General features: G+C 40.5%; 1 protein-coding gene across 7 annotated transcripts in view; it reads left to right on the top strand.

Annotated features, from left to right (window-relative positions):
* The window catches only part of ckap5 (cytoskeleton associated protein 5), a 42555-nt gene that overhangs the window by 16770 nt on the left and 14565 nt on the right, over positions 1 to 11220 (top strand). For 5 of the 7 annotated variants that reach the window (XM_014329499.2, XM_005948126.3, XM_042214097.1 and 2 more), the window contains exons 12-31: positions 532 to 660; positions 748 to 906; positions 1052 to 1153; positions 1775 to 1885; positions 2022 to 2114; positions 2427 to 2612; positions 2787 to 2881; positions 3454 to 3637; positions 3780 to 3925; positions 4191 to 4365; positions 5335 to 5448; positions 5656 to 5784; positions 5969 to 6163; positions 6247 to 6373; positions 6835 to 6920; positions 7149 to 7259; positions 7676 to 7798; positions 9897 to 10046; positions 10116 to 10319; positions 10399 to 10534. In XM_014329499.2, the coding sequence (XP_014184985.1) occupies positions 532 to 660; positions 748 to 906; positions 1052 to 1153; positions 1775 to 1885; positions 2022 to 2114; positions 2427 to 2612; positions 2787 to 2881; positions 3454 to 3637; positions 3780 to 3925; positions 4191 to 4365; positions 5335 to 5448; positions 5656 to 5784; positions 5969 to 6163; positions 6247 to 6373; positions 6835 to 6920; positions 7149 to 7259; positions 7676 to 7798; positions 9897 to 10046; positions 10116 to 10319; positions 10399 to 10534 (2755 nt within the window). The remainder of the gene's footprint in view (positions 1 to 531; positions 661 to 747; positions 907 to 1051; positions 1154 to 1774; positions 1886 to 2021; positions 2115 to 2426; positions 2613 to 2786; positions 2882 to 3453; positions 3638 to 3779; positions 3926 to 4190; positions 4366 to 5334; positions 5449 to 5655; positions 5785 to 5968; positions 6164 to 6246; positions 6374 to 6834; positions 6921 to 7148; positions 7260 to 7675; positions 7799 to 9896; positions 10047 to 10115; positions 10320 to 10398; positions 10535 to 11220) is intronic. The other 2 variants (XM_014329502.2, XM_014329500.2) reach the window with 1 other exon arrangement.

Genomic DNA, 11220 nt, shown 5'->3' with positions numbered 1-11220 from the left:
AAAAAAACGAAACACAAAAACCTGGCAGTTCTCCACTTTTGTATCATTTCAGTCTATTCTTTGGATTTGAATGACTTGAATTGCAACATTCTTCTTTGTTAGTACTGAGTGCAATCTTGGCTGACAATATAGGCGAAACTGCACCCATAGTTTCCTGAAGTGTATTGCTGTTACAAAAATACGTGTACATGGTATTAGTATATGACAATAAAATTCGATGAATTTGTATAGTCAATGTCATCGATAATGGTGAGGATCGTTGCAGCCCTATTTGTGTATATCTGTATGAACTCGGACACCTTCTTAACAAATGTTTGCTGTAACATTCACAGATACAGTGATGTTAAGTTCTATGTTTGCATTTGTTTTATGTTCAATATATGTCACCTGTATGTAACTTAACAGACACCAAAATTTGTATCGCCTATTGAATTTTGTTCTAGTCACCACTAAATATGGAATGGGAAAAATTTGAAAAAGCACTGCAGGTCTGGCCAACTAATTCTAAGTATACCTATGTTTTTCTCACAGCAAGTAAATGACTCTGCCCCAGAGGTCCGTGATGCTGCTTTTGAAGCTCTGGGGACTGCCATGAAAGTGGTGGGAGAGAAAGCTGTGAACCCTTTCCTGGCTGACTTGGATAAACTGAAATTGGATAAGGTGAGGATCAGGAAGATGTGAATTCAGATGTGAATTCGGTTCAATTTTTTTTGTTGTCATGAACTGTTCACTTTGTTTTTGTTGCAGATTAAGGAGTGTGCTGATAATGTGGAGCTCTCAGGAGGTAGGAAGGGTGCAGGAGGAGGTGGCACAGTTGAGAAGAAATGTGCAGCTAAAGCCGTCGTCCCTGCTGAATCTGTATCCAAATCCTCTGTTCCATCGAAGAGCCAGACTTCTGCCAATAAGGTGTGCTGGGAGCAATGCATGTACAGAAAAGTCAAATTAGTCAAAGGAGAAATATTGTTGCCTTATTGTATATCAGCTTTGTTATTGATAAATAGGATGGTTGGCATCTTTACCAGTCTATAGTTCTACTTGAAACTTTATCCAGGTGTCAGCAGTGCCACCTAAGAAAGGGAAGCCAACCTCTGCAGCTGGTGCCAAATCCAAGAAGTCCTCCGACAGTAAAGAATTCACGGAGTCTGAACTTTCAGTAAGTCATTACTTGACTGCATGCTGGTCCTCTGCAACAAATGTCCGGCATATCAATACATGCTAGAACACTTGCTGTCTCCCAGTCCAGTGTGAAACTCATTGAAAAGAGAAGCAGCTATTCTAAGAAAGCTGGACAGAGCTGCAGAAAGTCTTTAAGCCATCAGCAGGGGGAAAAATGTGTATATACTTGTACTATCCTACTACAGTGCACAGTTGACGGTGTACCTGCCCAATGAAATGTACACACAACGCAAGACTTTACATTCCCACGTACTTAATTTCTTGACAGGCTTTACAACTTAAAAACAAAGACAATGATGTGAATGCAACAGCCTACTATACTGTAAAACAACATGCTAGTAAGCACAGTTGAAAATAACAGATTTAAACAGCTGATTAAAGTAACTAAAACAATTCCATGTTTTCACTTGGGATTATATGAATATTGTCTTAAAGTTGGTTATCTTAGTTAATCAGTATCCAGTCCTCACTACTGACAAAGAGTGCCTAGCAGCATTAACTCATGTTATCATAGTAATATTTTATCCCTGTGGGATACAACATTATCAGGCTATTGCTTTGGAATTTCTTATTGTGTGCTTGTGTGTTGTTATATCAGGCTGAGGTGTGTCAGGACTTGGCTGCAGGTGTACTTCCTGCCTCCTGTCTTGAACAGCTGGACTCGGCCAACTGGAAGGACAGACTGGCCAGTATGGAGGAGTTCCAGAGGGTAAAGTCTTCCTGTTCTGTCCTCATCAGCTGTGTCATAAACAACTTCATCACAGAACAAAAGCTGATTGACTCATAATATCCAGCAGTGATTGCAAATAACTGCCATTTTTCATTAAATTTGTGTATCCTTCTAGGCTGTTGAGACGATGGATAAAGCTGCAATGCCCTGCCAGGCCTTAGTCAGGATGTTGGCCAAGAAACCAGGGTGGAAGGAGACGAACTTCCAGGTAATCATTGACAAGATGATGTTAATGAAACATCATTTACACCTGCTCAACAATTAACAACTACATTGCACAATTAACTAATGGGAGTGTCTCTTGCAGTTGACAGTGCTCCTATACAAATTTTACTGAAGGATTTGATGAGAATTTAAAAAAAAAAATGTCAATGAAAAGCTGCTGTAGAGGGAACCAAAGTTTTGGCACTGCACTTAAAACCATTGGCATTCTTTGAAAGCCAGTGTGTAAATGGCAAAATAAAGCACCTGTTATAGGACAGATCAGCCATGTCTGATTACTTACCCTTTTCTTGTTCAGGTGATGCAGTTGAAACTGCGGATTGTGGCTCTCATTGCTCAAAGGGGACAATTTTCCAAGACCTCAGCCTCTGTTGTTTTGGATGGCTTGGTGGACAAGGTTGGAGATGTCAAGTGTGGTGGAAATGCTAAAGAAGGACTGACTGCTATTGGAGAGGCCTGCTCACTGCCATGGACTGCAGAACAGGTAAGGATCAATTTTTCTGGATTGTTAAAGATTGAAAAGGTCTTTTTATATGTGCAGAAAATGACAGAAACATCAACAGATACTACTGTAGCAACAGCGCCTTGATACAACTGTTGTTAATAAAATTGAACTGAGAATGCACAGTATTAATGACTTATGATTTTTCTTTGTCAGGTTGTTTCTATGGCTTTTTCCCAGAAAAATCCCAAAAACCAGGCAGAGACTCTGAACTGGCTGTCTAACGCTATGAAGGAGTTTGGCTTTGCAGGGTAACTTCCTGTCCATCACACATCACTTTATTTGTAACATAATTTCCAACTGATTTTGATTTGGGGGGCGGCGGGGCTTCTTTAAAACATCTTCATTTAACATTTTGCCAGGGAGGTTATGTTTTTGTTCCCAACCGCCACAGGACGAGAGGCAGGGTAAATCCTGGGGAGGTCCATTCACACTTATATTCACATCTATAGACAATTTTAAAATCACGAACTAACCTAACCGTACTAACTGCATGTCTTTGGTGGTGTTAGGAGGGGGAATACCTGGAGAAATCCCACCTATTCCTGTTAGGCAACAATAACACCAGTAAATGAATAAAAGGAAAAACAATTCTACAAAAACAGAGTGGGCCAAAGTTTTTCTACAGCAAAGACTCCTTGCCAGTTATTATAAATGCCTGATTGCAGTTCTTGCTTTTTCATATTGCAACTAGATCGCATATAGAAGATTGAGATGGGCACCATGACATCAGTTGTTTTCCTGGCCTCATGTATCTATGCCATTTTCACCCTGGAAGTTGTCCTAAAGACCTCTGTTAACATTTGACCTCCCTACTCTCCAGTATCAATGTGAAGGGTTTCATCAACAATGTGAAGACCGCTCTGGGAGCAACCAACCCCGCTGTTAGGACAGCAGCCATCACTTTGCTGGGAGTCATGTACCTCTACATGGGAGCTCCACTACGCATGTTCTTTGAAGATGAGAAGCCGGCTCTCCTTGCACAGATAGATGCAGAGTTCGAGAAGGTAGCACTTCCAGAGATTTCTCTAAATTTAACTATGTGCTCAGTTTAGCAAGTGTGACCGGTTTAATTATTGTAGTAGTATAATAACAACAACAGGAAAAATAATCACAACTAGTGTCTCTTTATCCTGTCTCCTGTTTTAGATGCAAGGTCAATCTCCACCACCCCCTATCAGGTTCACCAAAAAAGTGGCGGCAGAGGAGGAGGGTGCTGAAGTTGAGGAGCAGGATGAAGATGCTGGAGGTGGAGGACAAAATATCATGGACCTGCTGCCCCGAACAGATGTCAGGTAACCTGATTGTTTCCTTGAAATTTATTTAACCATGCATCCATGTGCGGCAGCTGGAGCATGGCTTCTCCGATGGCGACATTTTCAAATTCTTAGGTCCACACAGGGTTGTTACCCATCTTAAGAGCTTCTAGACTGTTGCTGTTTAGACATTTATCTGGCTAATTAAGCCATCAGTAGGATGTTGGGCCTTAAATCTGTAATATGTCATGTTTGCTATCCCCCTTCTTTCTTTAATGTAGCTCTTTTTCCTTCTGTCTCTAAGTGACAAGATCACGACTGACCTTGTGTCTAAAATTGGAGATAAGAACTGGAAGATCAGAAAGGAAGGTCTGGATGAGGTTGCAGCCATCATTTCAGAGGCCAAGTTCATCATGGCCAACATTGGAGAGCTGCCTCTGGCCCTGAAGGGACGTCTCAGTGACTCCAACAAGATCCTGGTGCGTAAGATGGTGCTCTTCACCTGACCTACAGATCTCGTGTGCGTGCGTGATTTGAGAGGGGAGAGAGGGGGGGGAAATCACCTGTACTGTATTTATCTACCTAACCTATTTGGTTCTTATCTTTGGTGAGGAAAGTATGGAGATAAAAATTATCGCTTTGTGTTCAAGCATTAGTGCTCCTGCCTTCATTTAAAATCATGCATATCGATGGTCTGGTGAAAAAAAACATTCAATCATTTTTACTACTCACATTTCTCCTTCTAACATATTGGTCAAATGTATATTTCGATTCATCTTTGATTAAGAATTGGAGTACTTAATTGGATCGTTTTTACTCACACAAGGCTGAATGTTAAGATCCTTTAACCCCTTCCCAGCTGTGACAACAAGGAGCTGCCAAGGGGCACTTTTAGGATGCTAATGTTCACATTTTGAAATGAAAAGGCAGATGGTTTGGAAGACAGGTAATAGAGGCCATCTGTGTCAACTGTCGTTGAACAGAGGGGGTAGCTTACGGCACTGACTATTAGCCACCTACAATGCAGATTTGAGATCCCTTCCATGGCGCCTCAACCGCCACTCACATCTGTAAGGTGACCCCAATAGGTGAGATGATGGGGTGAGGCAAGCTCTTAGTGGTTTGAGCCGAAACATCTGGTGATAATGATCCATGCCTTTATTCATGACGTGATGAGGCACATTAACACCACTAGGATTTAAATACCTGGAACTCCATTTGGATTTTGAACTGAAGGAGCCTCTTGGATGACAGGTGAAATGTCTCTGTGAAACTTAAAGAAGTCCAGTTGATTTCCTTAGATGAAATCTAATGTGTTTGTGTCTGTCTCAAAAATTAAAAACTGTAACAGTTTAGTGTGGAGCGATATTATGTGAGGTAACTATGTAGTAATACTTAAAATAAATAGGCAGTAAATGTTAATAAGGGTTTTACTTTGTGTTTTTCAGGTGCAGCAGACTCTTTCTATTCTGCAGCAACTGGCTACAGCCTTGGGACCTGGACTTAAGCAGCACGTCAAAGCTCTGGGAATTCCCATAATAACCGTTCTAGGAGACAGCAAGGTACTCAGACCACCGATGATAGTATTCATGTTCATCTTGTTTCAAACTTTTTTTTTTCTTTTAAACCCTCCATTCCAGAGCTTTCCTGCTTTTGAGATTTTTTACATGAAAATTTCATAAAAATATGAAAGTGCCATGAAGGAAACATGAAAACAATAGTAAGATATATAGACCTAGATTGAATTGTGCTGGCAATTATTTCTGCAGCCAAATGTGAGGGTGACTGCCATGACCACACTTCAGGCCTGGGTGGAGCAGACTGGGATGAAGGACTGGCTGGAGGGAGAAGATCTTTCTGAGGAACTGAAGAGAGAGAATCCCTTTCTGCGACAAGAGGTACACACACACACACACCTATTCTTTTTGCTGTGTGGTCTCACAGAGCATAACTTTGACTGTTCTGTTTTCTAGAGATGGATTGAAATTTTAGTTGTTGGTGTTCCTTATTGCATGAATTGCAGCACAACGGGATGTAAGTAAGAGACTCATGTTTTGCTGGAAACCTCTCTGCATTCCCCAGGTGCTCGGCTGGTTAGCAGAGAAGTTGCCCACACAGAGGACTGTTCCAGGGGATCTGATGCTGTGCATTCCTCAGCTTTACGCCTGTCTGGAGGACAGAAATGGAGATGTGCGCAAAAAGGCTCAGGATGCCCTTCCTACCTTTATGATGCATCTTGGCTACGACAAGATGACCAAAGCGACAGGCAAACTCAAAGTACGAACCTACAGGATATTTTTGCTTCTTGACCACAAATAGTGAGTAGGGATTAATGTCATCTTACTCTCATCTCCCCTCAGCCTGCCTCTAAGGATCAGGTGGTATCCATGTTGGAAAAGGCCAGAGCAGTGATGCCAGCTAAACCTGCGGCGCCAGCCAAAACGGGGGGAGGGAAAGGATCTGCAGAGCCAAATAGAGCTGCTTCAGGTATTTTTAATATTTTAGCATAGTCCCGAGTACGTGTTCAGAACATTTCGGTGGTACTCAAATTTATCTAAACAATGGATCGCATTTAATATTACAGGAATGGTTAAAAAAAAGTAAATGCCACCAATACAGCCAGTCTTTATCCTGATGATAAAGGTGAAGCTTGGCGGTTGAAGGTTGCTGTTGTTAAGACTGTATTGGACTTTTTCTCATGTGTAACTAAATAATGATGGAACCCTTTTTAGCTTTTAAATCCCCTGTTTTGTTTTAAGTGTACTTGTTCATGTTTAAGAGCGATGCCTTTTTTTTGATCTCCTCTCCTTCACAATGAACCCTCTTCAACTGGTCTAACAATAGAACTCAGGATTTCATTGGAGAGAAGTTTGTCATTTCCTGTTAGGCTTGCAGGTATGAGCTAAAATGGCCAGACCATTCTATTAATTTGAATCTGTCCTCTGCAGCCTCCAGGTCTCAACTACCAAGTGAAGACGTCGCTGATAGTAAACCAGAAGTTAAGAAAGTCCGAGGTGGAATGGCTGCTAAGAAGGTATTTATGCTTCTCACGTGTGTGTGAGTGAACATTATTCATTTTGTGTACTGCACTCAGCAGATACAAGGTGCTTTATAAATTAAGTCAGTACAGTATGGTTTGCCATGCACATTTGCGACTGGGTTTTTTTTTTTTTTGTTTGTTTTTTTCTTTTACACTATTTTCTTATCAGTTAATTCAGGACTAAGAAGTTGTAAACACAATATGGTTTTTCTACTCACCCAGCCTCCCTCTCCATCTGAGGAACCCATCCCTCCCCCTTCTTCCAAGGACAAGGACAATAATGGTAGTAAAAAGCCTTCCAGCAAAGGGAAGGCTGCTGGTGGCAATCAACAGGTAGATGTTCAAGTGGTGTTTAGTGATGAAAGTCGGCTCAGAACTTCATTTGAACTGTCCCTGCTCTCTCCCAGTACATCAGGAGCAGAGTTTCTCACTGGGCTTTTTTTAAACTCTTTTCAGCCTCTCTCTCTCGCCGTGGTTGGGTCAAATATGCACTAACTTGGTTGCAAAAACAAAATTGATAGTTCACACAGGATTCAGGTTTCACTTAACTGCATGAATGTGTGTGTCAGACTTCAGCGTTGCAACCTGCCTCGCATAACACCTATATTTCTTCTTTCTGCAGTGTGTTACTTACAAGCTCTTCCTCTTTTCATTTGACATTAGAAAACATTACCATGCTCACACATCCACAGGCAGAACAATGTTTAATTCAGCTGTTCTCACTATGAATTTGCTGTTGCTTCCCTCAGGGTGCTGCTGGTAAGAAGCCTGTGTCTAAAGGTCTGAAGGATGATGAAGATAAGTCTGGGCCACTCTTCATCCTCATCGCCAATGCGAAGGAACAGAGGATCAAAGAGGAGAAGCAATTGAAGGTACCAGTAGCTGGGAAAACCGCAATAGGGCATGTCTTTGTGGACTTTCTAATTGTAGGTGTATCCTTTGGGCTGCTGGACTTTGTTTTAGACTCGTGAAGTCTAAAAACATGAAATTTAAGAACTAAGGTTATTATTTAATTATTTATTTATTTATAAGCTGAAATTTAAATTGAAAACATTAGATATTGTTCTGTGTGCAGTGCGCTAAACACCACAATGAAACAGAGAACCAACCTAACATAAAGTGACAGGAAGCTAACATACTCAACAACACATCAAAAGAATAGAAGTCCTATAAAAGAACACAAGTTTTATTGGCACAGACAAAGGCTTTGACTTTGAAATGAAACATACACAATCTGGTGATCAAAATATGCTGGTTGTACAGCTGACGTCAAAGTTTAATAGACAAAGATCAGTGTGTTGTCTCTATAGATGATGTACACGTGAATATAATTTTGGCACAAATGGAACTTCCAGAGGAGCCGTCATAGGGCAATAGGCGGCGTGCACTCTGGGCAGGTCACCAGTCCATTGCAGGGTCCATACAAAGACAGGCAAGCACATACTCATATACTCATGTATAGCTAAGTTTTAGACGCTCCAATTTAACCAAATTGGAGAAATGGAAGAAAACCATCACACATAAGAAATCTCTATGCAGCATAAGATCAGGTTTGTACCCAAACTTTTATTACTTTGAGGAGAAAGTACAGGAGAGAAGAAGACTTGAGAATTAAAAGCAGCTCTAAAAATATAGAAATACTTTTGTCTTATTAATGGGCAATAATGAATATTAGAGAGAAAAATATGTCTTTCAAATTCAATTGCTCATTGGTTTCCATTTTAGACTTTTTTTTTCTTTTTCCCCCATTTGTTTCATTTTTCCAAAAAACAACCTTTATTTATGAATAACTGAGTTTGTCTGTAAGCCTTTAAAGGAGAATGTGGTGAGAAGCAATAATAACAGCATTCTGAAGTTTCTGTGCTGCTGAAAACAAGATTTTATGAAAGTGTAGCTATTAATTAATATTAACAATAATTCACTGTTCGGTATAATAACCCTCAGGTCAGTGGCTCAGTTTTACTGGTACACACCTACCCAGTAGTTATACAAGGTGGTTACAGGAACAGCGCCGCTGTGTTGGATACTACAAACACGTTTTGGTTTTGGTTTTTTTCATTCTACCTGAGCTCAGTCCGTCTGTAACTGCTCGGCCTCTTTGCTCTTCGCGGTGTGTAAACAGACTCTGGCTCCATGTTAAACTACGCCAGCGTCATCATCACTGCTGCTGTTGTCTTATCAGGGTTTCTGTTTAAAACTGGGGCCTGTGTGGCCTTAATGTCACACCTTTTATTTACACAATGCTCCTAAATAAGTTTGTATTACAGCCCCGTTTTTAGTTGCAAATGTGGGTGAAACACTTGAGTTCCCATTTCCATCGTGACAGCGGCACACTGCAGAGCCACGGTTTATTCGAAGTTTTTATAATCGGATGCTTCAAAATACTTGACGACTCATTGCAGCTCTATTTTTCATGTATGTCCAAAATCATTTGCACCTTTTGTTCTATGTTCCCTATTAATTACCACCAGTACCACTTTAAATGCTACAGATTGTGGTTCACTTATAATACAGAAACCCATTTCCTGCACACGTATATAGCTCTTAAATGGAATAATAAAGAGCTGTTGTAACGTATTGTACTGGAAAAAAAGCAGCATCAGCTCCAATTACAGCATCTTAATTACGAGATACTATAATTAAGATGCTGTGTAAACTACATACTTGTAGTTAAGAAATTGTTACTCCTTTTTTTTTTTTTTTTTTTTTTTTTGTGAACACAACACCTCCAATTTAATCTATGTCAGAGAAAGGGAGATTGTAATCATTCTCATCATCATGATGCAAAATGAATGAAATGGTAGAATACATGTAGCCTCTGTAGGACTGTTGAATACCAGTTAAACCATTTAAAGGCATTTTCATAGTGTTGCATTGTGATAAAATTAGATGTGCAAAATGTATTTTATTTTATTTTTTGGTGAAATATGACATGTCTGCTTAAGTAAAAAGAAAACGTTTTTGTTGTAGATTCTGAAGTGGAACTTCATCACCCCTCGAGATGAATATGTGGAGCAGTTGAAAACTCAAATGTCCACCTGTTTTGCAAAGTGGCTGCAAGATGAGCTGTTTCACTTCGACTTCCAAAGACATGTCAAGGCCATTGGAGTCATGATTGAGGTATTGGCTGGTCCTCTTCCTACTGCAGTGCGTTTTGTTTGCGTTTCACTAATGAAGTCTATTTAACAGAGGTTGGAGAGTGAGAGTGAAGCCACCATCAGCTGTCTGGACCTGATTCTGAAGTGGTTCACCCTGCGGTTTTTTGATACCAACACCACAGTCCTGATGAAGGTGCTTGAGTATCTAAAATTGCTGTTTGCCATGCTGAATAGAGAGAACTACCACCTGACTGAGTATGAAGCAAACTCCTTCGTCCCCTACCTCATACTTAAGGTGAGTACATATCCGAATGGGACCTCTTCATTTATTTTCTTCCTCACTCCATCCGCTGAGCATCTTCCCTCATATTTAGGTTGGAGAATCAAAAGATGTGGTTCGCAAAGATGTTCGGGCTATCCTGGCCATGCTATGCAAGGTTTATCCAGCATCCAAGATCTTCCCTTTCCTCATGGATGGAACCAAATCCAAAAACTCCAAACAGAGAGCTGGTAGGTTTTCTTTGGTTAGTCTTTGCTGACTATCAGTCCTCTTCTGTTTGTGCCAATTTTTTTTTTTTTTTTATAGCTATAAAATAAAAATTGCATTAGAAATGAAAGCTGTGTGGCAGGATTTTGATTTGGGGAAGGAAAATGTTCTTTTCAAGCTCTGTCAGCTCCAGCAATTCAGGAAGACATCTGTAGCGATAGGTTGGGTGTTAGGAGAAAGACGAGGGCAAACAGAAACGGGACCGAAGACTCACTATGGGAGAAAGGGCCAGAGTTTACTAATTAAATGTAGTAGTGGTGTGTAAACCTACAGGGAGGAAAAAGACATGCTCAGTGCATTATGGGAAGCCTAAGCCTATTGTAACATAAGCATATAAGCTTTATCAGAAAGAAAAGTTTTAGGCCTAATCTTAAAAGTAGAGCATGTATGTCTCTTAAATCCAAACTAGGAACTGGTTCCTTAGTAAATAGCTGAAGATTTTGCCTCCCATTCTACTTCTATGAAACACAAGTAAGTCTGCAGTCCAAGTGCAAAATTGCTGTTAGGTTAATAAGGTACTATAAGGTACTGAGGAGGCCATTAGACTGGAACCGGGGGGGAATTCAAGTGAGAATGGACAACTGAAACACCAAATGGCTTAGGGAAACCACAGAAGACATTTAAGTGGGTGATTGCAGGAAGGAGAGAG

The sequence above is a fragment of the Haplochromis burtoni genome, unplaced genomic scaffold (genome assembly GCF_018398535.1).
Source record: "Haplochromis burtoni strain Fernald_Lab_line unplaced genomic scaffold, NCSU_Asbu1 Contig_517, whole genome shotgun sequence".
Taxonomy (NCBI): Eukaryota; Metazoa; Chordata; class Actinopteri; order Cichliformes; family Cichlidae; genus Haplochromis; species Haplochromis burtoni.
Note: the sequence above shows the minus strand (reverse complement) of the source record. Positions and strands in the feature narration are given on the sequence as shown.